The sequence below is a fragment of the Pan troglodytes genome, chromosome 3, assembly GCF_028858775.2.
Source record: "Pan troglodytes isolate AG18354 chromosome 3, NHGRI_mPanTro3-v2.0_pri, whole genome shotgun sequence".
Classification (NCBI taxonomy): Eukaryota; Metazoa; Chordata; class Mammalia; order Primates; family Hominidae; genus Pan; species Pan troglodytes.
The window spans coordinates 900,930-928,517 of NC_072401.2; the positions used below are offsets into that span (position 1 = coordinate 900,930).

Here is a 27,588-nt window from a genome sequence, read left to right on the forward strand (position 1 = left end):
ACTTCAGGTTTCAAAAAGGTAGAATGAGCATGAATAAAATTGCTGCCGTGAGTTGGATAACCTCATTATTCAGCGCTAGAGCAGTAACTAGCAAGTCAGTGGTAACTAGGAAGGAAGACTGATGTCTCGTGATGCTCCACTCATTTCCCTGAGAATTGATCTTTGGGGCAATTTGAGTTTAGAGGTATGTGGGATTCTATTTCCTCTGGTAAACTAAAAAAAAACAAAAACAAAAACAAAAACAAAAAACCTTGGTATTCCACATCAGTACATGAACACCTATGACAGTGGAGGTAAGAATAGTCCTGGAGTTAGGGACACTCAATCTTAAAATTACTCATCTAACTTTCTGGTCACATGGAAGAGTCCAGTTTGCCCCAGCTAGGTCTTTGTGCACCCCTGGATTATCCTGCCACCCCGGCCAGGGAGGTGTACACAGAGACAGGAGGGTGTGCATGCAGGGACAGGAAGGGAGTGTACACAGAGACAGGAGGGTGTGCACGCAGGGACAGGACAGGTGTGCTTGCAGGCGACAGGATGAGTGTGCCCGCAGGAATAGGAGGGTGTGCACACAGGGACAGGAAGAGGGTGCAAGCAGGGACACGAGGGGTGTGCACGTGGGGACAGGACGGGTGTGCAAACGGGCGACAGGATGGGTGTGCACGCAGGTACAGGAGGATGTGCCCATAGGGACAGGAGGATGTGCGAGCAGGGACGGGAGAGTGTGCGCGCAGGGACAGGAGGGTGTGCCCGAAGGTACAGGAGGGTGTGCATGCAGGGACAGGACGGTGTGCACGAGGGATAGGATGGTGTGTATGCGGGGATAGGAAGGCGTGCATGCAGGGACATGAGGGTGTGCACGCACGCAGGGACAGGAGGGTGTGCACACAGGGACAGGAGGCTGTGCATGCACGGACAGGTTGGTGTGCACGCAGGGACAGGATGGTGTGCACATAGGGATAGGAGGATGTGCCGGCGGGGACAGGAGGGTGTGCACACGGGTACAGGAAGATGTGCAAGCATGGACAGGAGGGTGTGCATGCAGGGACAGGAGGGCATGCACGCAGGTACGGGATGGGCGTGCACACAGGGACAGAACGGTGTGCATGCAGGGATAGGAGGGTGTGTCCACAGTGACAGGACGGTGTGAAGCCTACTCCTGGCCATGGGCCTCTGCCCCTATCTTCTGCCTTCTGTTCTGTCCCAAGAAAAGCCTGACACTCTAAAGAGGTCGCCGATTTTGATCACAAGTTTGAAAGACTCATAAGTCATCTAACATTTTAAGCTGTACAAACAGAATTAAGACTAAACACTTCGGAAAACAAAAAGCACACAGGAAATTTGGCTTTTTGCATCTGCACTGCCCATGCATTTGCTCCAGCCAGGGCAGTGCCAGGCAGCCTTCTGCAGGGAGCCACCAAGTGCCCACCCCCGGGCAGGTCCACCTGGCTGCCCCTGTTGCGTAGTTCTGGGAGGCTGGCCTTGCAGCCACCTGAGAGGCCTCTGCTCGGAAAGCAGGAGGCACCTGACAATGCCACGCTGATTGGATGTAAGCAGACAGAAGGAAGTATCTTAAAAGTCACACTGCTCTGCCAGCGATCACATTTTTGCTTAGGTTGATGACTGCTGGGCTGGTTGTCCTGGGGCAGGAAAGGACTGGGCTGTAAATGGACAGTGGGACCAGTCAGGTCATGCCCTCTGTCTGGCTGGACCCCCTTTCTCACTCCACCATTCAGGGAGGCCTATTATGAGCCACTATCTGAAGAAGCCTGTGGATGAAAACCTAGTAAATTGGCTGTGATTCTTTGTCCTCCAGCAGCATCCACATAGCAAGGAGAGGACACTGGCCCATGGCATCTTTGACCAGATCCCCAAGCTTCGCAGTAACTGAGCAGGCATCAGCAGGGGAAGGTTTGCCAGCTCTGGAGATCAGCCCCCTGAATGGTGACAGGTTTCACTTCCCATCATGGAAATGGGGCTGGAGCCTCCTGCCTCTTGTGGCCTCTGCAGTAGCAGGGAAGCCCGGCCAGGAGCCAGCAGGGATGGGGGCCTTGGTCACCAGGGGTATAGGGAGCTCCAGCTTTGGGGGACTAGGGGCTGAGGAGAGGCCTCACTCCAGAGCCTGCACCTGAAAACTATGCTCCATCCTTAAATTTGGCTACTTTTTCACAGCTGTAAGTAGACTTCCATACACAATACAGATATTACACGTGGTTTCTGTAGCTTCTCTCTCCTAACTGCTCTGTGCTGGCACTCACCCCGCAGAGCACTGGCTGCCTCCCCGGTCCCGCGGCAGGAGGTACTCATCTTTCCCACCAGGCTGTGGCTCTGCTCCCAGCTGCTCAGGGTCAGCAGCTACCAGCCTGATGCCACAATTCCAGCACGTGGGAGTCCGATCACCTTTTCCCAAGACTTGGAGCCAGACTGGCTCCCAGCCAGCCCAGCAGACAGATGGAAACACACTCCACCAGCATATGGAACTCATTTCATATGATGTGTGAAAACACACACACACATAGCCTCATCATTTAAAAGTATGACCTTCACATCAATTAAGGCGATTACGGGGTATATTTGAAATGAAATGCTATCATACTCAAAATTACCAGATTAATGAAATAATCAACAGGAAAATTATCTATGCCAGAAAAACTATGACTGATTTTCCGAAATAGGATTAAATTGTTCATATGTATTAACCAAAAATAAGATCTGCTTTGCAGTCGAAACCACACAACCAGTTTCCAAAAAAAAAAAAGAAAAGAAAAAAGAAATGTATGGGATGTGGCATCAGTGTCTCTACACACACAGAAAGTTAGCTTTAGAAAGAGGCTGGATTCAGTCAACTAGCTAGCAGAATACAACTGTTCAAACTCAACATTTGTCCGACCAAATGAAACCATTTCCCCCCACACTGACTTGTGCGTAGACATCCTCTAATTCCAATTTGATGAATATTCTCCAATAACATAGCAATTAATTTAATAAAGGAACTCACCAATTTTAAATTGCAATAAATTTACCAAACATTTTCACTATTTATGGAGAGCTTTACAGTAAGAAAGTATCAACAAAAGCAGGCACATCCGTGTACAAAGTGTTGCTGTTGGGTGTTCTCACTTCTTCTTTCTGAATTACCAGCTGCTCTGCGTCTCTGTCTGCTCTTCCTCCGTGGGAAGTCGCCGTCCTGGGGCGCTCGCTCTGTCCCCCTCGCCTCGGACCACCAGGCAGAGCAGCCCCAGGGTTTGGACTTGCCAAGAAAAGTGCAGTCGGGCTAGCCAAGCCCAAACATTTATTGTAAACTTGAAAATGGAATCCAGATATGAACGACACAAATAAGAAGAGAAACCTCCCAGATACAGAAATGGTCACATCAGGGGCCCCCTCCTGTGGTCACGGAGCCCGCAGAGGGGGCCAGGCCGGAGGCTGCAAAGCCACGTGGAAGAGGCGGCGCCCCTGAGGCCTGGCCCTGGACCCCGCCCCGCTGCCCGTCCTCCCTTGCCGCGGGGGTCCTGAGCGGGGCGGGGTGGGTGGAACGCAAGCGCGGTCCGCGGGATGGGGGTCCGGCCCGCGGGCTCAGCAGGCCCGATGGGTCTCCCAGGGCCGCGGCGTCTCGCAGGGCGGCCGGCAGCAGTAGGGGTAGGAGGCGTTGAGGTCGGGGTCCGAGGGCGCGTACCCCGGCAGCTCCACCGACGGGTGCCCCCCGCAGCGCACCTCCGCGCCCGCCTCGTCCAGCGCGTGGAGGACGCCTACGTTGATGTAGGAGACCGCGTGGTGCGCCGCGAAGCTCGCGCAGTCCCCGGGGGCGGCCAGGTCCGACTCCTCCGGGGACAGGATGGAGGCCTCGCTCGGCCGCTGCTGCAGCCGCCGCCCCCGCCGGCCCCGCCGGCCCCGGCGCGCCCGAGAGGCGGGCGGCTGCGCGCGGAGCCCGGAGCCGCCGCGGGGCCGCGCCAGGGCCCGGCCTCCCCTCCGCCTGCCGCGCCGACCGCGCCGGGCCTGCGACGACTTGTAGTTCTTGACGAGCAGGAGGCTGAGCAGGCCCAGCAGGCACTCAAGCGAGTTGAAGACGGTGGAGAGCACCAGGCCGCGCTGGTAGTCCTTCAGCTGGCGGCACTTGGCGGACGTGGCGCTGTCCAGGGTGCTGCGAGCGCGCGGGGCGCCGGGGGCCGAGCCCGGCGCCGAGCCGGGGGTTGAACCCGGGGCCGAGCCGGGGCTCGAACCTGGCGCCCGCGGGGGCAGGCAGTAGTGCGAGTACTTGCGCTCCACCAGGGACACGGTGTCGCCGTCGATCACGGCGCCCGCGAATGCGCTGAGGACCCCGAGCATGAAGACCAGGACGCCAAGCAGAAGCAGGTTCTGGCTGCTCACCGGCCCCGGGGCCCCGGCCGCGGCCCCCGACTCGCCCGGCGCGGCCTCGGGAGCGCCTGCCGGCGCCGCGGGGACCCCCAAACCCGGGCCCGGTTCCGACCCCGCGAGGGGCGCGTCCCGGGGTCCGCAGCAGAGCAGGGCGGCGCCGAGCAGCGAGAGGCCGGCGGCCAGCAGCAGCCCGGAGTAGAAGGCGCCGGCGGCGGCCCCCAGGCGGAACGGCTCCCCGCGCAGCTCCGAGCCCAACGAGAAGCACTTGAGGCCGACGGCGGCGGCGCTGAGCGCGCAGGCGAGCAGGAGGCAGGAGGAGAGCGCGGCGCAGGCCCCGCGGACGCTCCACTTCATCCTCCGCGCCCGAGCCGGCCCGCACCCCGCGCGCCCGCCGCCGCCCGCCGCCGCCCCCGCCGCCTGCGCCTCCTCCCGGCGCCGCGCGGCCGGACCGCCGGCCTCCTCCTCATCCTCCCGCGTCCTCCCGGGCCCGCGCCGCCGCCGCCGGAGCCCGCATCCTCCGCCTCCCGCCGCCGCCGCCGCCGCGACCCCGCGCCGGGAACCGATGCGGCGCAGAGACCGCAGGGCGCGCGCCCCCTCCCCAGCCCGCGGGGCCCCTCCCAGGACGCTCGTTCCCCCCCAACCCCCCACCCCGCCCGCGGCCCCGCGCGCCTCGCCCTGGCGCCGCCCTTCCCCGCCCCCGGCAGCCCCCGCCACCCCCGGGACGCCCCTCCGCCTCCTCCTCCCGGAGCGGGGGGCACCTGGCCGCGTCTCTCCGCCTTCCCTCCCTATCCGCGCCCCTATCCGGCGCGGGCCGCTGCGGAAACGCAGCTCTCCACCCCCAGCTGGCTCTCCCGGACCCCCTGGGCCCCACCCCCAGCGCTCCCCACCGCTCGGCGCCCCTGCGTCTGCGCTCCCCTCTCTCCCCTCTCTATCCACTGGGTCTGGGCCGCACTTCCCGCCCACCCGCCTGCCAGCGGCCGGGAAGCCTGTGGAAGTTATGGGGATGCAGGGAGAGGGGGAGAGGGGAGCTTGTGTGCTAGGGGTGAGTGGGTATGGGGGAGAGCCTGGGTAAGGAGAAGGGGAAAGGGGGAGCCTGGGAGAGGAGTGAGGAAAGGAGGAGAGCCCGGGTGCTGGGGTGGGGGGGAAAGGAGCCCGGGGAGGGAGGGGGAGGGGCCGAGTGCTGGGGGGGGTGGGAAGGAGCCCGGGGAGGGAGGGGGAGGGGCCGGGAGCTGGGGGTAAGGGAGGAGTGAGCCTGGGTGCTGTGGGGGGAGGGGGTTGTTCAAGGGATGGGGACGATCAGGGTCTCTGGGAAGTGCTGACGTGTGCGCGTGTGCGGTGTGTTGCTTGTGGGTGCGTGTGTGGTGTGTGCATGTGTGTGCGCGCGCGTGTGTGCGGGGTGTGCCGTGAGCGTGTGCCCGCGGTTCGGGGGATGAGTAGGGGCGCTGACTTTTAGGACCAGCCATTTGAGCCAAGCTGGAGGCGACGTCTTAGAACCTAGGATGAGTCTCGTTTGGTTTTAGTCTGCAAAGCTCGTCTGCATCAGACAGGAATTTTCCCCAGACGCGGGTGCACGTGAATTAATTCATCAGAAGGCGGTTCACGGCCTGAGTGAGGGGGACGAGGGCGGCGAATTCCTCCGCCTCATTCCTACCCTGACGATTCGAGGTGGGTGAGAGGAAGGCGTGGGGCGGCTGGGTGTGTGGGGTGGGGGAAGGTCACCTCTTCGGCCTCTCTGGGCCCTCCAGCCTCTTCCTGAGAGGAGCTCGCCTCGGCCCCTTGGTTGGGGGGATGGGAGCGTCTCCGGAAGGCCCTCGGCCGAGCAGCTGGGCCTGCACCCCTGGTCCCTTCCAGTTCGTTTCTGCTGCGGCGGCAGGAGGCTGGGGAGCCGATGACTCACCCTGCCGGCTAATTGCAGCGTTAAATAACTTTGCGCCGGATTCGGTGGCTGCAGCAGGGAACGCGCTCCGGGCGCCGGGGGAGGTGGAGGGACGCCCTGAGAACGCACCTCCGTCCCTGTCACCAGCCTTAGCAAGTTCTGGCCTGTGGAGCCGTCACCCAGAGCGCACAGCTTCATGCCCTTGAAGGGCGCAGTGTGTCCCGTGGTGCCCGGTGGGCCCGGACAGAGACCCCAGAGGCTCTGTCTGAAGGAAGCTGCACCCACAGACTCCATCCAGGCAGCGCGGGCGCGGGCCCGTCGCCCACCTTTCTCGGAAGCCATCTGCCCATGTGAATCTATGTGAAGGCCCTTCATGCGCTCCTGGACATCTGCGTGGGATTTACTTCAACTGCTATCGCTGCGAGGAGGACGAGCATGTTTCACTGTATTTTTAGCAGAGAGTGCAGATTTTAGAACCTCGCGAACGGTCCTGTATCTCCTGCACGATGACTCTCCAGAACAGGAATAGTGACCCTTCCTTTGCATTTATGGTGCATAGGTTTTCAAAGGACAGTGTGTAAATCAGCTTGTGTAATAATTGTGGCACCCACGCGCGCAAGCAGACTTACCATGAGCTGACTTCCACTGATTATTTCAGTTTCCAGGGAAACGAGGTTTGCAGCCCCCTCCAGTGAGGGCGGAGCGGCCTCTCCATTCCCAATGCAGCAAGGCTGCTGCAGCCACGATGATTAGGCTTTGGAGGAGGAAGTGAACGGATGGGGCCTCATCCTCCTCCCTCCCTAAAGGGTGAGGGTGGAAGGATGGGGCTGTGCCCTCTTAGGGCAGGGAAAAACAGCTTGGAGGGGTTTCTGCCATCAGAGATCCCATAGGAGGCAGGTCAGTCCTGCAGAATTTCTCCCCAGTCTGGCCTCCAGCCTCCCTGGCCCCTTTCTAGAGGCCTCCATCCCACTGGCGGCTTGCTCCTGCCACCGGGCCTTTGCACAGTCACCTCTTGCAGCCTGGGGTGTGTCGCCTCTCCACGTCCTCACCGGCGTCTGCCTTTGCATTTCCCAGATGCTCGCTTCACCCCACTGAGGAGTAACTCAGTTTTGTGGGATCCCACTGCCCTCCAGGTGCCGCTCCGAGTGCTCTACACAGATTTTCATTCAGTCCTTGCGGCACACGAAGGTAGGCGGCCCCACTGCCCTCACAGAGGCTTCCCATGCAGGAGCCAGTGACTGGCGGAGCGCCGCTCACACTCAGGCTCCGCGAACTGCCTCCCTGCCCTCCCCTGCCCCGGACAGACGGTCCTCCATAAGAGGCAGGATTTCCCTGTGGTCCAAAGGTGTGTGTCCCTGCCACATTGGGAGTTCAGCTCACTGCGGTCCTGTCCAGCTTGCCCCCGTCTCCCATCCCCATCAGGATCTGGCTTTGCCCCAGCTATGTGGAATGAGTGCATGAACAAATGAATGGGTGGGTTGCTCCATCTTGTGACAGGACAGCAAAGTCAGCTGGTTCTGCTCCTACGGCGCTCAGGGTCAGGTGAGGCAGGCCGGCCCGCAGGCAGACAGGCCCTCATCTCTGTATTGGGGGTGGGGAAGGGGCTCTGGCAGGGCGCATGCCCCAGCAGCAGGAACGTCAAGAGCAGAGGCCCTGGAGGAGACAGCCCGGAGCTGGCGCACAGTAAAGTCTTCAGATAGGAGGGGCAGAGTGAGGGTGCCACTGTCGGGCAGCAGGTGCCCACCCAGAAGGGTCTTTGAGCCTTGCGGGGAAGTTCAGACTTTACCCTGAGGATAAGGGAGGTCCTGGACCCGCAGGAGGGTGCCCTGGTGTGTCTAGAAGGAGCCCTGCCACTGGGGAGCTGGTGGGGCTTCCGCCCTCACGGTGCAATCACAGGGTTGCCTGCTTATCTCCCCCGCCCTTTTCCCATCACTTCCTGAGACTCTGCAGATGGTCAGCAGTGTTCCTGAGTGGATGACATTGGGTTGGCGGAGAGAGGGGAGGGCAGTCTGTGGTCCCAGTCATGTAGAGCTTCCTTGTACAGTCTGTGGTCCCAGTCATGTAGAGCTTCCTTGTACAGTCTGTTGAGCTCACATACCCTCAATGGCCCTTCACTCACAGGGATGGCCTCTGCACTTGAGCTGGTTTCTGACACCTAAAAACAGAAGTGGAAAAGGGAGCAGACGCAGCCACATTTTGAAAGCTGATTCGGTTGCTTTCTGGCAGAATCCCTGCCCCCAAGCACCTGCCAGGCCCACCCATGAAGCCTCTTCCCACGCCTTAACTCCGCCCCATGAGGGGACCTCAAGCAGCTGCAGTCTAGTCAGGTGATTTGCAGAGCTCAGTGCTCAGGGAGGGGCACCCACCTCAGAAAAAAGCGCCGTGCTCATGAGAAATGACTTCTACAGGTTGTTGGGGAAAGAGGAGTTATTTTAAAGATCACAGAGCCCGTGATGTGCCAGGCGCACCCACACAGGGCATATAGTCCCCGCAGCTGCCTCTGTGCTGGGGCCATGTCACCGTCCTGTCCTAAAGACAAGCAATGTGAAGCCCAGAGATGGTATCTTAAAACAATCGTGTGGTTTTTTTCTGATTACAACAGCAATTGTGTTAATCCAACAATATTTTTCCTATCAACTGTAAACTTTATTTTAATATTTACATATTTATTAGCATTTAAAATTCAATCTCCTAGAATATTGACTTCAATTAGTTTGGCTGATTCTAATTTTTTTTTTCTAATTTGTTTATCACTTAACTTTTTAAGTACTTTTTTTTTTAGACGGAGTCTTGCTCTGTCACCCAGGCTGGAGTGCAGTGGTGCAATCTCAGCTCACTGCAACCTCTGCCTCCTGGGCTCAAGCGATTCTCCTGCTTCAACCTCCCGAGTAGCTGGGACTACAGGCTCACACCACCATGCCCAGCTAATTTTTATATTTTTAGTAGAGACAGGGTTTCACCATGTTGTCCAGGCTAGTCTCGAACTCCTGACCTCAAGTGATCCCCCAACCTCGGCCTCCCAAAGTGCTGGAATTACAGGTGTGAGCCACCGTGCCTGGCCTGTTTTTAGTACTTTTATCCTTTATCTTTTTAACTACGTAAGTACTCAACATTTTAAATTATTAATCTTCACCGTGTTATTTCCAAGAACAATCACGATTGATCTTTCACTTACACAGCCACGGTGTGTGCCTCTCTGTGTAACTCTGCACAGCTGGTGATTTATTGAAAGAACTTACTCTCATAAAACCACAGCCAGCGAGTTCTCAGAGACACAATAATGCACCTTAATTATGAGTTTAAAAGCTCTTGTCTTGTGAAATGTAATCGATCCACAGAAAAATCATTAAGTATACATGTAATAGCTTAATGACTTATAAATGAAGATCTATATACTTCCCACTCGAAAAACGGAATATTGCAGGATTTGAGTACACAACCCGTACCTTTCCAACAACAGCCTCCCTCCCACCAGAGCTTCTGCTGAGTTCACTTGAAATCACTTCCTTGCATTTATTTATACTTTTATTACCTTGACACGCATCCCTAAACATATTCTAGTTTGATTTTGCCTGGTGTTTGAACTTTGTATTAATGGAATCATAGGACATAATTCTCATATCTCTGGCTTCTTTCATTCAACTTTGTGTCTGCGAAATGTATCCATGTTGCATGCAACGAGGGCTCATTCATCGCTGGTTACTGATTCACTGCATGAGTGTGACACAGTTTATTAACCATTTCACTGCTGATGAACATTTGATCATTTCTAGTTTGGGAATATTATTAATAATTTTTGAACCTTCTTATTTGTGTGCCCTGATGTACATGGACATGCATTTTAGGGGTGTATACTTAGGGAAATTGCCGGTTCATGAGTAACACCTATCTTCAGGTATTACTTTTTGTGCCCTTTTATGCTGAACTACAATTTACGTGCAATACCAATCATTCATATTAAGTGTACAACTCAGTGAGTTTAGACAACTGGACACCTTGTTGTGAGTCACCACCACCGAGATGATCCAGCACTGTCCCAACTCCCCCCAAGTTCTCCTGTGCAGGCACCCTCTCCCTCCATTCTGGGCACAGGCAACCATGACCTGCTATCTGTCACCGTAGCTTTAGTATAAAATTTCACATACATGGACTCAGGGAGCATAGAGTCTTTCCTGTCTGGCTTCTTTCCGCTGGCAAAATGCTTGGAGACTTTTCCACGTTGCTGCATGAATCAATGGATCATTTGTTTTCGTGGCTGAGCAGAATTCCACCAACATTTGTTTACTCATCCATGAAATGATGGACATTTGGTGTTTTTCCATTGAGATTGTTATGAATAATGCTGCTGTTGTCATTCAAGGACAAGTCTTCTGTGAACATCTGTTTTCACTTCTCTTGGGTACATCCTTAGAAGTGGTATTGCTGGACTGTATCAAAAGTTAATATTTAACTTTCAAGAAACTTACAAACTGTTTTCCAGAGTGGCTATATCATTTTGCATTCCCAGACCGAAGTGTGAAAGCTCCAGATGCCCCATGCCCTCACCAGCCCACGGTGTTGTCAGCCTTAATAGTGCTGACCATTCTGGTGGGTTTGCAGTGTATCTCATTGTGTTTTAATTTGCATTACCTTGACAACTAATGGCGTTGAGACTTTCATATATCTTTAGTAAAGAGTCCTTCCAAATCCTCTGCCAATTTTTTAAAAATTGGGTTGTCTTCTTGTAATTGAGTTGTAAGAATTCTTTATACGTTCTAAACGTAAGTTATTTATTGGATAAATGTTTCGCAAGTATTTTCTCCCAGTCTTTGACCTACTTTTTCATCTTCTTATCAACATCTTTTAAAAAGCAAAACTTTACATTTTGATGACATTCAATTATTACTTTTTTCTTTTGTGGTTTTTGTGTACTATTTAGGAAATAATTGTCTGAACCAACATTACAAATATTTTCTTGTCTTTCAGAAGTTTTGTGGTTTTAGCTCCTAAGTGTACATCTGTGATCCATTTTGAATTAATTTTTGTATATGGTATGATGTAATGGTCAATGTTTTTATTTTTGCATATGGATATACAGTTGTTCCAGTACCATTTCTTGAAAATAATCACCAGTACCATTAAATTACCTTGGTACTTTTATTGAAAATCAATTGACTGGAAAATGTGGATTGATCTCTAGGCTCTCAGTTCTGACCCATTGACTTATATGTCTGTTCTTTTTTTTTTTTTTTTTTTTTTTTTTGAGATGGAGTCTCACTCTGTTGCCCAGGCTGGAGTGCAGTGGTGCTGTCTGGGCTCACTGCAACCTCTGCCTCCTGGGTTCAAGCGATTCTCCTACCCCAGCCTCCTGAGTAGCTGGGATTACAGGCGCGTGCCACCACACCCAGCTAATTTTTGTATTTTTAGTAGAGACGGAGTTTCACCATGTTGGTTAGGCTGGTCTTGAACTCCTGACCTCGTGATTCACCTGCCTCGGCCTCCCAAAGTGCTGGGATTACAGGCGTGAGCCACCATGCCCGGCCATGTCTGTTCTTATGCTAACATCACAGTATCTGGATTATTGTAGCTCCATAATGAATGCTGGAATCAGGTAATGTGAGTCCTCCAACATTTTTACTCTTTTTCAAAATAATTTGGCTATTTTAGGTCCTTTGCATGTCCATACAGATTTTAGACTCAGCTTGTCAGTTTCTACCCCAAAATGTCTGATTGAGATTGTATTGAACCTATATCTTAATTTGGGGATAATTAGTATGTTACCAATATTGAATCTTCTAACCTACATTTACTTAGTCTTCATTAATTTATCTCATCAATATTTTGTAGTTTTCAGTGCACAGGCTTTGCACACATTTTGTTAAATTTCCCTATAAGGATTTCATATTTTTATATTTTTCAATTCGTAAATGTTAATTTAAAGGAATAAGACACCCTCGTTTTTTTTCTTTCTTTTTTTCTGGTTTTTTGTTTTGTTTTGTTTTGTTTTTATAGAGACAAGGTCCCACTATTTTGCCCAGGCTGGTCTCGAACTCCTGGGCTCAAGCAGTCCTCCCACCTCAGCCTCTCAAAGTGCTGGGATTACAGGCAGGAGCCACCACACCTGGCCAGATACCCTCATTAGATTTTTGTGTCTATTCTGATTTCTTTAAAGTAACATTTACTTTAATAAATGTTACTATATAAACATAGAGCATTAATATAAAATTGTTTGTTACTAGTACATATAAATACAATTAACTTTTTAGATTGCCCTCTTACCCTGTGACCTTGTTAAATTCACTAATTCTAGCAGCCGCTTTTGTGTATTTGGTAAGATTTTCTACATAGACAATCATGCCACAGGTAAATAGAACCCATTTTACTGCTTCCTTTCCAAGCTGCATGCTTGTTTTTTTTTTTTTTCTTGCTTTATTGCATTGGCTAGGTCCTCATGCATAATAGTGAATAGAAGTAATGAGAGTAAACACCCTTGCCTTGTTTCTTGTCTTAGTGGGAAACCATTTGGTCTTTCACCCTTAAGTATAATGTAAGCTGTAGTTTTTTTGTAGATGCCTTGTATCAGGTTGAAATCTATTTCTGTTTTGAGTGTTTTTATCATGAACCATTGATGAATCTTGTCAAATGCTTTTTTCCTCGTCTTTTGAGATTATCATATGGTTTTTCTTTTTCAGCCTGTTAATATGATGAATTACACTGATTCAGTTTCAAATGTCCAACCAAGCTTGCACTCCAGAGATGAAGCCCACTTGATCACATGGATTATTCTTTTAATATATGATGGATACGACTTGGCTGTTCTTTTGTTGAGGATTTTTGTGTTTATGTTAATGAGGATATTATTTGTAGTTTTCTTTTCTTGTAATGTTTTTGTCTTTGTTCAGTGTCAGAGTAATGCCGACTTCATAAAGTGAGCTGGGAAGTACTCCCTCATTTTCTCTTTTCTGTGAAAGAATTGTATAGAATTGATGTTATTTCTTCCTTAAGTGTTGAGTAGAATTCACTTGCAAAGCCATCTGAGGTTGACATCTTCTTTGGGAATGACTTTAGCTATAAATACAATTTATTTAACAGATATAGGGCTATTAAGGTTATTTAATTTTTTTCTTGAATGAGCTTTAGTGTCCTGTGTTTTTCAAGGAATTTTTCCCTTTTATTTAAGTTTTTAGATTTGTTGGCATAAAGTTATCCCAATATTTCCTTAGAAGTTGTGACTTTTACTGCATATAAAACATACCTCAATAAAGCTAATATATATATATATATATATATATATGAATCATTTCTGGCCAGGTACAGTGGCTCATGCCTGTAATCCCAGCACTTTGGGAGGCACAGGCAGGTGGATCACCTGAGATCAGGTGTTCCAGACCAGCCTGGCCAACATGGGAAACCTGTCTCTACTAAAAATACAAAAATTAGCCAGGTGTGGTGGCGTGCGCCTGTAATCCCAGCTACTTAGGAGGCTGAGACAGAAGAATCACTTGAATCCGGGAGGTGGAGTTTGCAGTGAGCTGAGATTGCACCACTGCACTCCAGCCTGGGCAACAGACTGAGACTCCATCTCAAAAAAAAAAAAAAATCCCTTTTTATCTAAAGGATCTGTAGTGAAGTCCCCTCTTTCATTTCTGATATTGGTAATTTGTGGGGTTTTTTTGTTTTTGTTTTTGTTTTTGAGATGGAATCTCGCTCTGTCACCCAGGCTGGAGTGCAATGGTGCAATCTCAGCTCACTGCAACCTCTGCCTCCCAGGTTCAAGTGATTCTCCTGCCTCAGCCTCCCAAGCAGCTGGGACTACAGGTGCCCACCACCATGCCCGGCTAATTTTTGTATTTTTAGTAGAGAGAGGGTTTCACCATGTTGGCCAGGATGGTCTTGATCTCTTGACCTTGTGATCCGCCTGCCTCAACCTCCCAAAGTGTTGGGATTACAGGCGTGAGCCACAGGGCCCGGCCTCGTGTGTTCTCTTTTTTCTTAATTTGGTTAGAGATTTATCAGTGTTATTGATCATCTCAAAAAACTAGTTTTTGGTTTCATCATTATCTTCATATTTTGTTTTCTATTCATTGATTTCTGTACTTTTGCTTATTATTTCCTTTTTCTGCTTACTTTGGCTTTCGTTGCCTTTCTTTCTCTAGTTCTCATTTGAGACCTTTCTTTTTTTCTTATATAATTTTTAATGCTATAAATTTTGCTTTAAACATTTCCTTAATTATATTCCACAATTTTCCTTATGTTATGTTTTTATTATTATCCTGGTAAAAATATTTCCTAGTGATATTTGTGATTTCTTCTTTGACTCATTGGTGTTTAGAAGTGAGTTAACTTCTAGAGACATTTGGGGTCCTTTCTAGATTACTTGTTGTTGCAGATTCCTAATTTATGACTGTTGTGGTCTGGAAACACTCTGCAAGATATTGATCTTTTGAAATCTGTTGAGACAAGCACATGGCCTGTCCTGACGAATGTTTCACATACAGTTGGAGAGAGTGTGCGTTCTGAAGTTGTTGCTGATTATTTTCTCTAAGTGTCAATTCAGTTTAGTTCGTAGTGTCATTTGAATCTCCTGTATACCTTTTTCTTTTTGTCTACTTGTTGTATTACTGAGAACAGCATGTTAAAATTTCCAGCTATTATTGTAGATTTTCTATTTTTCCCTTTGGTTTTACTAGTTTTTGTTCATATATTTTGGCATTCTGTTATCAGATGTGTATCTGTTTGTAATTGTTGTCTCTTCCTATTGTATTGAGCAGGAACTATCATTTTTGTCTTATAATAGTCATTCTATTGAAGAATATTTTGTGTGCTATTAATACAGCTACTACAGGCCATGTGCAGTGTGGCTCGTGCCTGTAATCCCAGCACTTTGAGAAGCCAAGGCAGGAGGATTGCTTGAGGCCAGGAGTTTGAGACCAGCCTGGGCAACACAGTGAGACTCCCATCTCTAAAAAAAAAAAAACATGTTTAGGACATCAGCCAAGCATAATGACATATGCCTGTGGGTCCTACAGAGGAAGCCCAAGCAGGAGGCAGCTGAAGCAGGAGGATCTACATAGGAGGCTGAAGTGGATAGCTTGAATCTAAGAGTCGGAGGTTACAGTGAACTCTGATCACACCACTGCACTCCAGACTGAACAACAACAGAACAAGGCCCTGTCTTAAAACACACATGCAGAGCCAGGCACAGTGGCTCATGCCTGTAATCCCAGCACTTTGGGAGGCTGAGGTGGGCAGATCACAAGGTTAGGAGTTTGAGACCATCCTGGCTAACACGGTGAAACCCCGTCTCTACTAAAAATAGAAAAATTAGCCGGACGTGGTGGCGGGTGCTTGTAATCCGAGCTACTCAGGAGGCTGAGGCAAGAGAATGGCGTGAACCCGGGAGGTGGAGCTTGCAGTGAGCTGAGATCATGCCATTGCACTCCAGCTGGGCGACAGAGCAAGACTCTGTCTAAAAAAAAAAACCAAACAGCACATGCACACTCACACGCACACTCAGCTATGATGGCTTTCTTATGCTAGCTGTTTGCGTGGTAAATTATTTTCCATCCTTAAATTTTAATTTCCACCTCTTTCTGTCTCTTGAAGACAACATAAGGTTGGTTCTTGCTTTCTTAAGTCAGTCTGACCATTTGTGCCTTTTGCTTGGGATACTTCATTTATGTTTGATGCAATTATTTAAATGGTTATAGTTACATGATATTCTCCATCTGTCTCATATGTGTTCTGTTCCTCAGTTTATTCTTTCTTGCCTTCTTATTCATTCATTAATGTTATATTTTCTTTGGACATATTTTTCTTCATTCATTGGTGGAAGTAAATTTCCATATCATTATTTTATCCAGTAAGGCCAAGCTCCACTGTGTTCAAATTTACATTCCCACCTAGGTCCCTTTCTCAGTTACCTTTTTCAATCTTTTAACTTTTGTTTTTTTTTTTTTTAATTTTATGTTTCTCTATAGTTTTATGGTTATATCCATTCTATCTCCTTCTATATATTCTTATTTTATAAGTGGTGGGCAACAAGCATGCCCACAGACATGACGCGAAGCAGAAAGCTGACCGTGAGAGTGACGAGAGGAGGCCTATCCCTGCTGCCTTGCCCTGGAGCTGCTCCTCTGGTAGCTTGAATCCATTTCTTTCACATCCAGTCTTCATTCCCTCAGCAACCCAACAGGAGCCACTCAAGACCCATGAGCCAGATGGACGACCATCGTTATTCTGGGGCAGGCAGCAGCTTCCAAGAAGATGGCCTTGCAATTCCAGGTCACGACTGCGTGCTGCCTTCGGAGGAACGACTCACCACAAATCCAGATTCTGCTGTGCGTGGCCGTCAAATGTGAGGCCATCTGGGGACGTGTCACGGGGACTGGGGTGGACATAAGTCACCTTTCTAGCTACCTGTTGGATAACCTTTCTATATTTGATGAAAAGTAGTACCTGACTTCCGGACCTGGAGTTTGAAGCTCAGTTTCCAGCTGCCCTGAAACATGCTTGGGAGACTGACTTGGAAGACAGAACGGCAAGGAAGCGGCGTCTCAGCGTCACTTCCCGCGGGGAGGGGCAGCGTTTGGCGTCCTCTGAGGCTGACTTCTCAGCAGAGGATCCCTGTGCCTGAGGCCGCGGTGCCCAGAGGTGCCAGGCGGGGCGGGGGATATGGTAACTGGGAAACATAGCCCCGAGCCCAGTTACTGCCCCTCTTAGCTAGGTAGCGAGGATTCAGTAGTTTGCAGGACTATGCCTGACACTGTGCCCGGGCGTGGTCTGGGCAGTCTCTTCACATCATCCGCTAAGGCATCTGGGCTTTTTCCTGTCTGTCAGCGGATGACTCCTTCCTCCGTCGTCCCTCCACGCGTGCGGCCATCTTTTCAGCAAAGGCATCTGGGCTTTTTCCCGTCGGTCAGCGGGTGAGTCCTTCCTCCGTCGTCCCTCCACGCGTGCGGCCATCTTTTCAGCAAAGGCATCTGGGCTTTTTCCCGTCGGTCAGCGGGTGACTCCTTCCTCCGTCGTCCCTCCACGCGTGCGGCCATCTTTTCAGCAAAGGCATCTGGGCTTTTTCCTGTCGGTCAGCGGATGACTCCTTCCTCCGTCGTCCCTCCACGCGTGCGGCCATCTTTTCAGCAAAGGCATCTGGGCTTTTTCCTGTCGGTCAGCGGGTGACTCCTTCCTCCGTCGTCCCTCCACGCGTGCGGCCATCTTTTCAGCAAAGGCATCTGGGCTTTTTCCTGTCGGTCAGCGGGTGACTCCTTCCTCCGTCGTCCCTCCACGCGTGCGGCCATCTTTTCAGCAAAGGCATCTGGGCTTTTTCCCGTCGGTCAGCGGGTGACTCCTTCCTCCGTCGTCCCTCCATGCGTGCGGCCATCTTTTCAGGAAAGGCATCTGGGCTTTTTCCTGTTGGTCAGCGGGTGACTCCTTCCTTCGTCGTCCCACCATGCGTGCGGCCATCTTTTGTTGCGTGCCTACTCTGTCGATGTCAGGCTGGGGACACACAGGACCGACCGAGCATGGTGAGATCTAGAATTTATGCCTCATTCAGTTAATGTTCTTTAGATATTTGTTCAACATTTATTTGGTAAGAAGTGGGTAAAAGTTTCCACTGATAAAGACCTTACACTTTCTCAGTAACCTATGTACCAGCTGTCCTTTCGCTCACATCTTTGAGCTTTTCTCCCTGTATTAGTCAGGGTTCTCTAGAGGGACACAGCTCATAGGATAAATGTATATGAAGGGGAGTTTATTAGGAGACTTGACTCACACGATCACAGGTGAAGTCCCACAATAGGCCGAATGCAAGCTGAGGAGCCAGGAAGCCAGTCCAAGTCCCCAAACCTCAAATGTAGGGAAGCTGACAACACAGCCGTGTCTGTGGCCAAAGGCCCAGGAGCCCCAGGCAAACCACTGGTGTAAGTCCAAGAGTCCCAGAGCTGAAGAGCTTGGAGTCTGATGTTTGAGGGCAGGAAGCATCCAGCACGGGAGAAAGATGGAGGCTGAGGCCATAAGACTCAGCCGGTCCAGTCCTTACACGTTCCCCTGCCTGCTTTTATTCTGGCCGTGCTGGCAGCTGATTAGACGGTGCCCACCAGGATTGAGGGTGAGTCTGCCTTTCCCAGCCCACTGACTCAAATGTTAATCTCCGTTGGCAACATCCTCACAGACACACCCAGGATCAATATTTTGCATCCTTCAATCCAATCAAGTTGACACTCAATATTAACCATCACACTCCCCAGCTCAAAAAAGCAGAGAAAGAACACAACTCAACTTTCTCAGGAGTGTTTGTGAGCAGAACTTGCTTAGGATTGCAGGGGTACGGTGGTTTCTAGGTCCACAGCACCTCCGGAGAAATTTCCATTATCTTTCCTCCTGCCACGCCTCCCTTCCAGCCTCAGGAAGACGGGCCTCCCACCTCTCAACCCCACTGTTCAGTCTTCCCAGCTCCTCCTTTCTGGATTTCCCTCAGGTCTCCTCCCATCCCCTCCGTAATGCAGGGCAGCTCAGCTCTGTCCTCCCAGCTCCTGTCTTCAAGCTTGAGCAGCTCCCTCCAGCATCTCCAGGTCATCAGACACCACCTTAGAAAGTTGTGGGGATATTTTTTAAACGGATTTTTCTTTTGTGAGTTCAAGTTTAAGGGAGTCGGATTACTCGCTAGTTTTTCTATTTCTGCGTAACAAATTATCACCATTTTAGTAACTTAAAACAACACAAAGGCATTTTCTCCACTTTCTTTTTTTTCTTTTTTCTTTTTTTTTGTTTGAGACGGCGTCTCGCTCTGTCACCAGGCTGGAGTGCAGTGGCACCATCTCGGCTCACTGCAACCTCCACCTCCCAGGTTCAAGTGATTCTCCTGCCTCAGCCTCCCGAGTAGCTGGGATTACAGGCACCCACCACCATGCCCAGCTAATTTTTGTATTTCTGGTGGAGACAGGGTTTCACCATGTTGGCTAGGCTGGTGTCAAACTCCTGACCTCAGGTGATCCACCTGTCTCGGCCTCCCAGAGTGCTGGGATTCCAGGCATGAGCCACCATGCCCGGCCCTCTCTCCACTTTCTATGGGGTCATTTGGGTCCTCTGCCCCTTGCACCTCCAGGCCAAAATTAAGGCGTCGCCCAGAGCTGTGATCTCATCTGAGGCACAAGGGTCTCTTCCAGGGTTGTTCTGGTTGTTGATTTGTCAACGATCAGTTGTAGGGCCGAGGCCCTCACCCCTTCCAGAAGTCACCACCCTTCCCAGGTGGCCCACACGGGCCAGTCTGTGTCCTTCCTGCTCCTGCTTCTGCTCGCTCCTCTCAGGGCTCACCTGATGAGGTCAGGCCCACCAGAGGAGCCCAGGAGCCAGTGTGTGCTGGAGTCGGCGTGCATTGGCTCCCGGAGTGGAAAGCTGCACTGCCAGGAGCTTTGCTGTTAGATACAGACATTGCTGAAAAGTAAATGATACGCACTTACAATGAAATAAAGCTTACTTAAAACATAGGTAATAAATACTCGAAGCCATTACTTTCTAATTATTTTACTACATTTTACATCGCCTGCATTCCTGAGATCACTGACATCAGCTGTATCTGTAGGGGTAAAAGCTGTAATGGGCTACCACGGTCTCTTCCTAGCACCATGCTCAGTGACTTTGTGTGTGTGGCTCCAAGTTGGCCATGAGGGGGGCATTTACACCACAGAAATTGGCAAATGCTACAAATGCGGCTGGGTTGTTGCTTTATTGACTGTCTAGATTTAATGAAGTTATGGGAAAATATGAGTAATGTAGATTAAATTTAAACATGTGTTGTGACTGTAACCATTACATTGTGAATACTACCAAAAATCAGGGAAATGTTCTTCCAGTATTAGAAAGTGACTCAGGAGAGGCACTCATGTCATTGATGAAGTGACGTTCCAATGTCTTTGTGATTTCAGTTACCTTTTACTTATTAACATAAATGAAAGTATGAACCACGTTCAACTCAGAACTGCACCGTTCATTAATAATGTGAGGAAGCTCTCTGCTGGGTCAGATGATAATCAGGCATTTATACAAAGCCTGTTTTTGTGACACCATTATTGGTGATACAATTATAAAAACGGAGAGTGGCCCAGGTGCAGTGGCTCACGGCTGTAATCCCGGCACTTTGGGAGACTGAGGTGGGCAGATCACTGGAGGTCAGGAGTTTGAGAGCAGCCTGGCCAACAGGGCGAAACCCCGTCTCTACTAAAACTACAAAAATTAGTCAGGTGTGGTGGTATGCACCTGTAATCCCAGCTACTTGGGAGGCTGAGGCAGGAGAATTGCTTGAACCCCAGGGCCAGAGGTTGCAGTCAGCCAAGATCGTGCCACTGCACTCCAGCCTGGGTGACAGAGTGGGGCTCCGTCTCAAAACCAAACAAAAAACTGAGAGTGGATTTTGTAAGAAATAGCAAGTCACACTGGAGTGATAGGTACAAAACAAAAAACAGATAAGAATTTTAGCTTAAAATATATGTTTTTGTTTTTTTTTTTGAAACGGAGTCTCACTTTGTCGCCCAGGCTGGAGTGCAGTGGCGCGATCTTGGCTCACTGCAACTTCTGGCCCCGGGGTTCAAGCAATTCTCCTACCTCAGCCTCCCGAGTCGCTGGGACTACAGGCGCCTGCCACCATGCCCGGCTAATTTTTTGTATTTTTAGTAGAGATGGGGTTTCACTGTGTTAGCCAGGATGGTCTCGATCCCCTGACCTCGTGATCCGCCCGCCTCTGCCTCCCAAAGTGCTGGGATTACAGGCGTGAGCCACCATGCCCGGCCTGTTATTTCTAAAATTATATGAAGAAATTACTGATGGAAATTTTTATGTTAAACTCTCAAATAGTAGCATGTATTTTAATAACATAAAATTATTTTTCAAATTTTTATCCCTAACCCACCAAGAAAACAGAATAACTTATGTTTTTTAAGTGTGACGATGGTAAAAACAGACAGAGAAAAGAATCCTGGAGGTGGGGGGGTCAGCCCCCTGCCCGGCCAGCCGCCCCGTCCGGGAGGGAGGTGGGGGGGTCAGCCCCCCACCCGGCCAGCCGCCCCATCCGGGAGGGAGGTGGGGGGGTCAGCCCCCCGCCCGGCCAGCCACCCCGTCCGGGAGGTGAGGGGCGCCTCTGCCCGGCTGCCCCTGCTGGGAAGTGAGGAGCCCCTCTGCCCGGCCACCACCCTGTCTGGGAGGTGTGCCCAGAGGCTCATTGAGAACGGGCCATGATGACAGTGGCGGTTTTGTGGAATAGAAAGGGGGGAAAGGTGGGGAAAAGATTGAGAAATCGGATGGTTGCCGTGTCTGTGTAGAAAGAGGTAGACATGGGAGACTTTTCATTTTGTTCTGTACTAAGAAAAATTCTTCTGCCTTGGGATCCTGTTGATCTGTGACCTTGCCCCCAACCCTGTGCTCTCTGAAACATGTGCTGTGTCCACTCAGGGTTAAATGGATTAAGGGCGGTGCAAGATGTGCTTTGTTAAACAGATGCTTGAAGGCAGCATGCTCGTTAAGAGTCATCACCACTCCCTAATCTCAAGTACCCAGGCACACAAACACTGCGGAAGGCCGCAGGGTCCTCTGCCTAGGAAAGCCAGAGACCTTTGTTCACTTGTTTATCTGCTGACCTTCCCTCCACTATTGTCCTATGACCCTGCCAAATCCCCCTCTGCGAGAAACACCCAAGAATGATCAATTAAAAAAAAAAAGAAAAAAAAAAAAGAAAAGAATCCTGGTGCCCTTCACTCATGCACTTGCTTATTGACTTGTTACTGTCAGGCAGCCAGGGGTTGCTCTAGGCCTTGGGGTACAGCAGTTTGCAAAATGACGGGGCTCCTGCTCACTGGAGGAGCGTGGCGGGAGAGATGGAGATGAATCACATCTTCACAAAAATACCCAGTTACAAACTGTTAAGTCCAGCTGCTGAAACATACAGGAGCACATGGCAGGGGATGCTGTTTCATGGGGGCTGGGTGGCGTCCCCTTCGCACATGTGTCCCTAAGCCTCAGCCCTTGATTCTGTCCCTTCTGTCTACACTCACTCCCTTGGTGACCTCATCTAGTTTCTTTCTTTCTTTCCTTCTTTCTTTCTTCCTTCCTTCCTTCCTTTCCTCTTTCTTTCTTTCTTTCATTCTTTCAACATTTGAAGGTTATTTTTTTTTCTTTAGCTTTTAAGTTCAAAGGTACCTGTGCAGGATGTGCAGGTTTGTTTCATGGGTAAATGTGTGCCATGGTGGCTTGCTACACAAACCATCCCATCCCCTAGGTAAGAAGCCCGGCATCCATTAGCTATTCCTCCTGATGCTCTCCCTCACCCTACCTGCCACCACCCTCCAACAGGCCCCAGTGTGTATTGTTGCCCCCCACCCCGTGTCCATGCATTTTCATCATTCAGCTCCCACTTGTAAGTGAGAAGACGTGGTGTTTGGTTTTCTGTTCCTACATTAGTTTGCTGAGGATAATGGCTTCCAACTCCATCCAGGTCCCTGCAAAAGGACATGATCTCATTCCTTTTGATGGCTGCATAGTATTCCATAGTATAAATGTACCACATTTTCTTTATCCAGTCTATCGTCAGTGGTCATTTAGGTTGATTTCATGTCTTTGCTATTGTGAATAGTGCTGCAATGAACATATGTGTGTATGTATCTTTATAATAGAATGATTTATATTCTTTCTTTTTTTTTTTGAGACGGAGTCTCACTCTGTCACCAGGCTGGAGTGCAGTGGCACGATCTCTGCTCACTGCAACCTCCACCTCCCGGGTTCAAGCAATTCTCCTGGCTTAGCCTCCTGAGTAGCAGGGACTACAGGTGCTTGCCACCGTGCCCAGCTAATTTTTGTATTTTTAGGAGAGACAGGGTTTCACCATGTTGTCCAGGATGGTCTTGATCTCTTGACCTTGTGATCCACCCACTTCAGCCTCTCGAAGTGCTGGGATTACAGGCGCGAGCCACCGCGCCCGGCCAGAGTGATTTATATTCTTTTGAGTATACACCCATTAATGGGGTTGCTGGGTCGAATGGTATTTCTGCCTCTAGGTCTTTGTGGAATTGCCACACTGTCTTCCACAATGGTTAAACTAATTTACACTCCCACCAACAGTGTAAAAGCATTCCTTTTTCTCCTCAATCTTGCCAGCATCTCTTGTTTTTTGACTTTTTAATAACAGTCAGACTGGTGTGAGATGGTATCTCACTGTGGTTTTGATTTGCATTTCTCTAGTGATCAGTCATGTTCAGCTTTTTTTCATAGGTTTATTGGCCACATGTATGTCTTCTTTTGAAAAGTGTCTGTTCATGTTATTTGCCCACTTTTTAATGGAGTTGTTTTTTTCTCATAAATTTAAGTTCCTTGTAGACTCTGGATATTAGATCTTTGTCAGTTGGATAGATTGCAAAGATTGTCTCCCATTCTGTAAGTTGTCTGTTCACTCTGATGCTAGTTTCTTTTGCTGTGCAGAAGCTCTTTAGTTTAATTTGATCCCATTTGTCAATTTTTCCTTTTGCTGCTATTGCTGTTGGCATTTTGGTCATAAAATCTTTGCCCGTGACTATGTCCTGAATGGTATTGCCTGAATTTTCTTCTAGGGTTTTTATAGTTTTGGGTTTTATAATACATTTAAGTCTTTAATCCATCTTGAGTTAATTTTTGTATAAGGTATAAAGAAGGGGTCCAGTTTCAATTTTCTGCATATGGCTAGCCAACTCTCCTAGTACAATTTATTAAATAGGGAATCCTCTCCCCATCGCTTGTTTTTGTCAGGTTTGTCAAAGATCAAATGGTTGTAGATGTGTGGTCTTATTTCTGAGTTTTCTATTCTGTTCCATTGGTCTATGTGTCTGTTCTTCTACCAGTATCATGCTGTTTTGGTTACTGTAGCCTTGTAGTATAGTTTGAAGTTGGGTAGCATGATGCGTCCAGCTTTGTTCTTTTTGCTTAGGAGTCTCTTGGCTATTTGGGTTCTTTTTTGGTTCCATGTGAACTTTAAAATAGTTTTTTTTTTTTTCTAATTTTGTGAAGAATGTCCATGGTGGTTAGATGGGAATAGCATTGGATCTATAAATTACTTTGGGCAGTATGGCCATTTTCATGATATTGATTCTTCCTATCCATGAGCATGGAATGTTTTTCCATTTATTTGTGTCATCTCTGATTTCTTTGAGCAGTGGCTTGTAGCTCTCCTTGAAGAGGTCCTTCACTTCCCTTGTTAGCTGTATTTTTTTTGCGGCAATTGTGAATGGGAGTTCATTCATGATTTGGTTCTCTGCTTGCCTGTTGTTGGTATATAGGAATGCTAGAGATTTTTGCACATTGATTTTGTATCCTGAGACTTTGCTGAAGTTGTTTATCAGTTTAAGAGGGTTTGGGGCTGAGACAATAGGTTTTTCTAGATATAGAATTATGTCATCTGCAAACAAAGATAATTTGACTTCCTTTCTTCCTGTTTGAATACGCTTTATTTCTTTTTCTTGCCTGATTGCCCTGGTCAGAACTTCCAGTACTATGTTGATATTGAACAGGAGCGGTGAGAGAGGACATCCTTGTCTTGTGCTGTTTTTCAAGGGGAATGCTTCCCGCTTTTGCCCATTCAGTGTGATATTGGCTGTGAGTTTGTCATATATGGCTCTTATTATTCTGAAGTATGTTCCTTCAATACCTAGTTTATTGAGAGTTTTTAACATGAAGGGATGTTGAATTTTATCATGGCCTTTTCTGCATCTATTGAGATAAATACGTGGTTTTTGTCTTTGGTTCTGTTTATGTGATGAATCAGTTATTGATTTGTGTATGTTGACCCAGCCTTGCATCTCTGAGATGAAGCCAACTTGATTGTGGTGGATAAACCTTTTGATGTGCTGCTGGATTTGTTTGCCAGTATTTTATTGAGGATTTTTGCATCAATGTTTGTGAAGGATATTGGCCTCAAGTTTTCTTTTTTTCTTGTATCTCTGCCAGGTTTGGGTATCAGGATGATGCTGGCCTCACATAATGAGTTAGGAAGGAGTCCCTCCTTTTCAATTTTTTTTGAATAGATTCAGTAGAATAGTACCTGCTCTTCTTTGAACCTCTGGTAGAATTCAGTTGTGAATCTGGTCCTGGGCCTTTTTTGGTTGGTAGGCTGTTTATTATTGCCTCAATTTTAGAACTCGTTATTGGTCTATGTAGGGATTCAATTTCTTCCTGGTTCAGTCTTGGGAGGGTATACGTGTCCAGGAATGTATCCATTTCTTCTAGATTTTCTAGTTTATGTGCATAGAGGTATTTCTAGTATTATTTGATAGGTGTTTGTATTTCTGTGGGGTCAGTGGTGATATCCTCATTATTTCTGATTGTGTTTATTTGATTCTTCTCTCTTCTCTTCTTTATTAGTCTAGCTAGTGGTCTATGTATTATATTAATTTTTTCAAAAAACCAGCTCCTGGATTCGTTGATTTTCTTGAAGGGTTTTGGGCGTCTCTATCTTCTTCAGTTCAGCTCTGATCTTGGTTATTTCTTGTCTTCTGCTAGCTTTGGGTGGGGCTTGTTTGCTCTTGGTTCTCTAGTTCTTTTAGTTGAGATGTTAGGTTGTTAACTTGAGATTTTTCTAGCTTTTCAGTGTGGGCATTTAGTGCTATAAATTTCCCTAACACTATTTTAGCTGTGTCCCAGAGATTCTGGTACATTGTCTCTTGTTCTCATTAGTTTCAAAGAACTTCTTGATTTCTGCCTTAATTTCATTATTAAGAGTCATTCAGGAGCAGGTTGTTCAGTTTCCATGTAGTTCAGTGGTTTTGAGTGAATTTCTTAATCTTGAGTTCTAATTTGATTGCACTGTGGTCTGAGAGACTATTATGATTTCAGTTCTTTTCCATCTGATGAGTTGTGTTTTGCTTCCAATTATGTGATCAATTTTAAAGTAAGTGCCATGTGGCAATGAGACGAATGTGTATTCTGTTATTTTGGGGTGGATAATTCTGTAGGTATCTATCAGATCCACTTGATCCAGAGCTGAGTTTAGGTCCTGAATATCTTTGTTAATTTTCTGTCAATTATCTGTCTAATATTGTCAGTGGGGTGTTAAAGTCTTCCACTATTATTGTGTGAGAATCTAAGGCTCTTTGTAGATCTCTAAGAACTTCCTTTATGAATCTAGGTGCTCCTGTATTTGATGCATATATATTTAGGATAGTTAGTTCTTGTTGAAATGAACCCTTTACCATTGTGTAATGCCCTTCTTTGTCTTTTTTGCTTTTGGTTTAAAGTCTGTTTTGTCGAAAACTAGGACTGCAACCTCTGTTTTTTTCTGTTTTCCATTTGCTTGGTAAATTTTTATCCATCCTTTTATTTTGAGCCTACATGTATCTTCGCATGTGAGGTGGGTCTCTTTATTTTATTATTATTATTATTATTTTTTTTTTAGATGGAGTCTTGCTCTGTCACCCAGGCTGGAGTGCAGTGGCATGATCTCAGCTCACTGCAAGCTCTGCTTCCCAGGTTCATGCCATTCTCCTGCCTTAGCCTCCTGAGTAGCTGGGACTACAGGCACCTGCCACCACGCCTGGCTAATTTTTTGTATTTTTTTCTGATGGGTCTTGGCTCTTTGTCCAGCTTGCTACTCTGTGTCTTTTAATTGGGGCATTTAGCCCATTTACATTTAAGGTTAATATTGTTTTGTGTGGATTTGATCCTGTCATCATGATGCTAGATGGTTATTTTGCAGACTTGCTTATGTGGTTGCCTCATAGTGTCACTGGTCTGTGTATTTCAGTGTGTCTTTATAGTGGCTGGTAACAGTTTTTCCTTTCCACATTTAGTGCTTCCTTCTGGAGCTCCTGCAAGGTAGGCTTGGTGGTGACGAATTCTCTCAGCATTTGCTCGTCTGAAAAAAATCTTATTTCTCCTTTGCTTATGACACTGGGTTTGGCTGGATATGAAATTCTGGGTTGGAAATTCTTTTCTTTAAGAATGTTGAATATTGGCCCCCAATCTCTTCTGGCTTGTAGGGTTTCCAGTGAGAGGCCCACTGTTAGTCTGATGAGTTTCCCTCTGTAGGTGGCCTGGCCTTTCTCTCTGGCTGCTCTTAACACTTTTTCTTTCATTTCAACCTCGGAGAATCTGATGATTGTTTGTCTTGGGGTTGATCTTCTCATACAGTATCTTACTGGGGTTCTCTGCATTTCCTGAATTTGAATGTTGGCCTGTCTTGCCAGGTTGGGGAAGTTCTCCTGGATGATATCCTAAAGTATGTTTTCCAATTTGGTTCCATTCTCCCCATTTCTTTCAGGTACCCCACTCAGCTGTAGGTTTGGTCTCTTTACATAATCCCGCATTTCCCAGAGGTTTTTTTCATCGCTTTTCATTCTTGTTTTTTTCTGTTCTTGTCTGCCTATCTT

At 48.3% G+C, this 27,588-nt stretch overlaps 2 protein-coding genes across 17 annotated transcripts in view; one reads left to right on the forward strand and one right to left on the reverse strand.

The window, feature by feature from the left end:
- Positions 1-2,965: 2,965 nt before the first annotated feature.
- On the reverse strand, positions 2,966-4,973 carry LOC129143824 (transmembrane protein 271). The gene has a single exon (XM_054683630.2). It carries the CDS (start codon positions 4,708-4,710, stop codon positions 3,577-3,579), a length of 1,134 nt encoding a protein of 377 aa, XP_054539605.1. The 5' UTR covers positions 4,711-4,973; the 3' UTR covers positions 2,966-3,576.
- Positions 4,974-5,586: 613 nt separating this feature from the next.
- PDE6B (phosphodiesterase 6B) overlaps positions 5,587-27,588 on the forward strand; it is a 104,509-nt gene continuing 82,507 nt past the window's right edge. For 5 of the 16 annotated variants that reach the window (XM_063808511.1, XM_063808502.1, XM_063808505.1 and 2 more), the window contains exons 1-2: positions 6,035-7,420; positions 16,243-17,736. The gene's annotated coding sequence lies outside the window, so the exon portion shown is untranslated. The other 11 variants (XM_063808510.1, XM_063808516.1, XM_063808513.1 and 8 more) reach the window with 8 other exon arrangements.

Bases quoted from the DNA above. Each gene is read 5' to 3' on its own strand.
- LOC129143824 (XM_054683630.2), bottom strand. From the start codon at position 4,710: ATGAAGTGGAGCGTCCGCGGGGCCTGCGCCGCGCTCTCCTCCTGCCTC.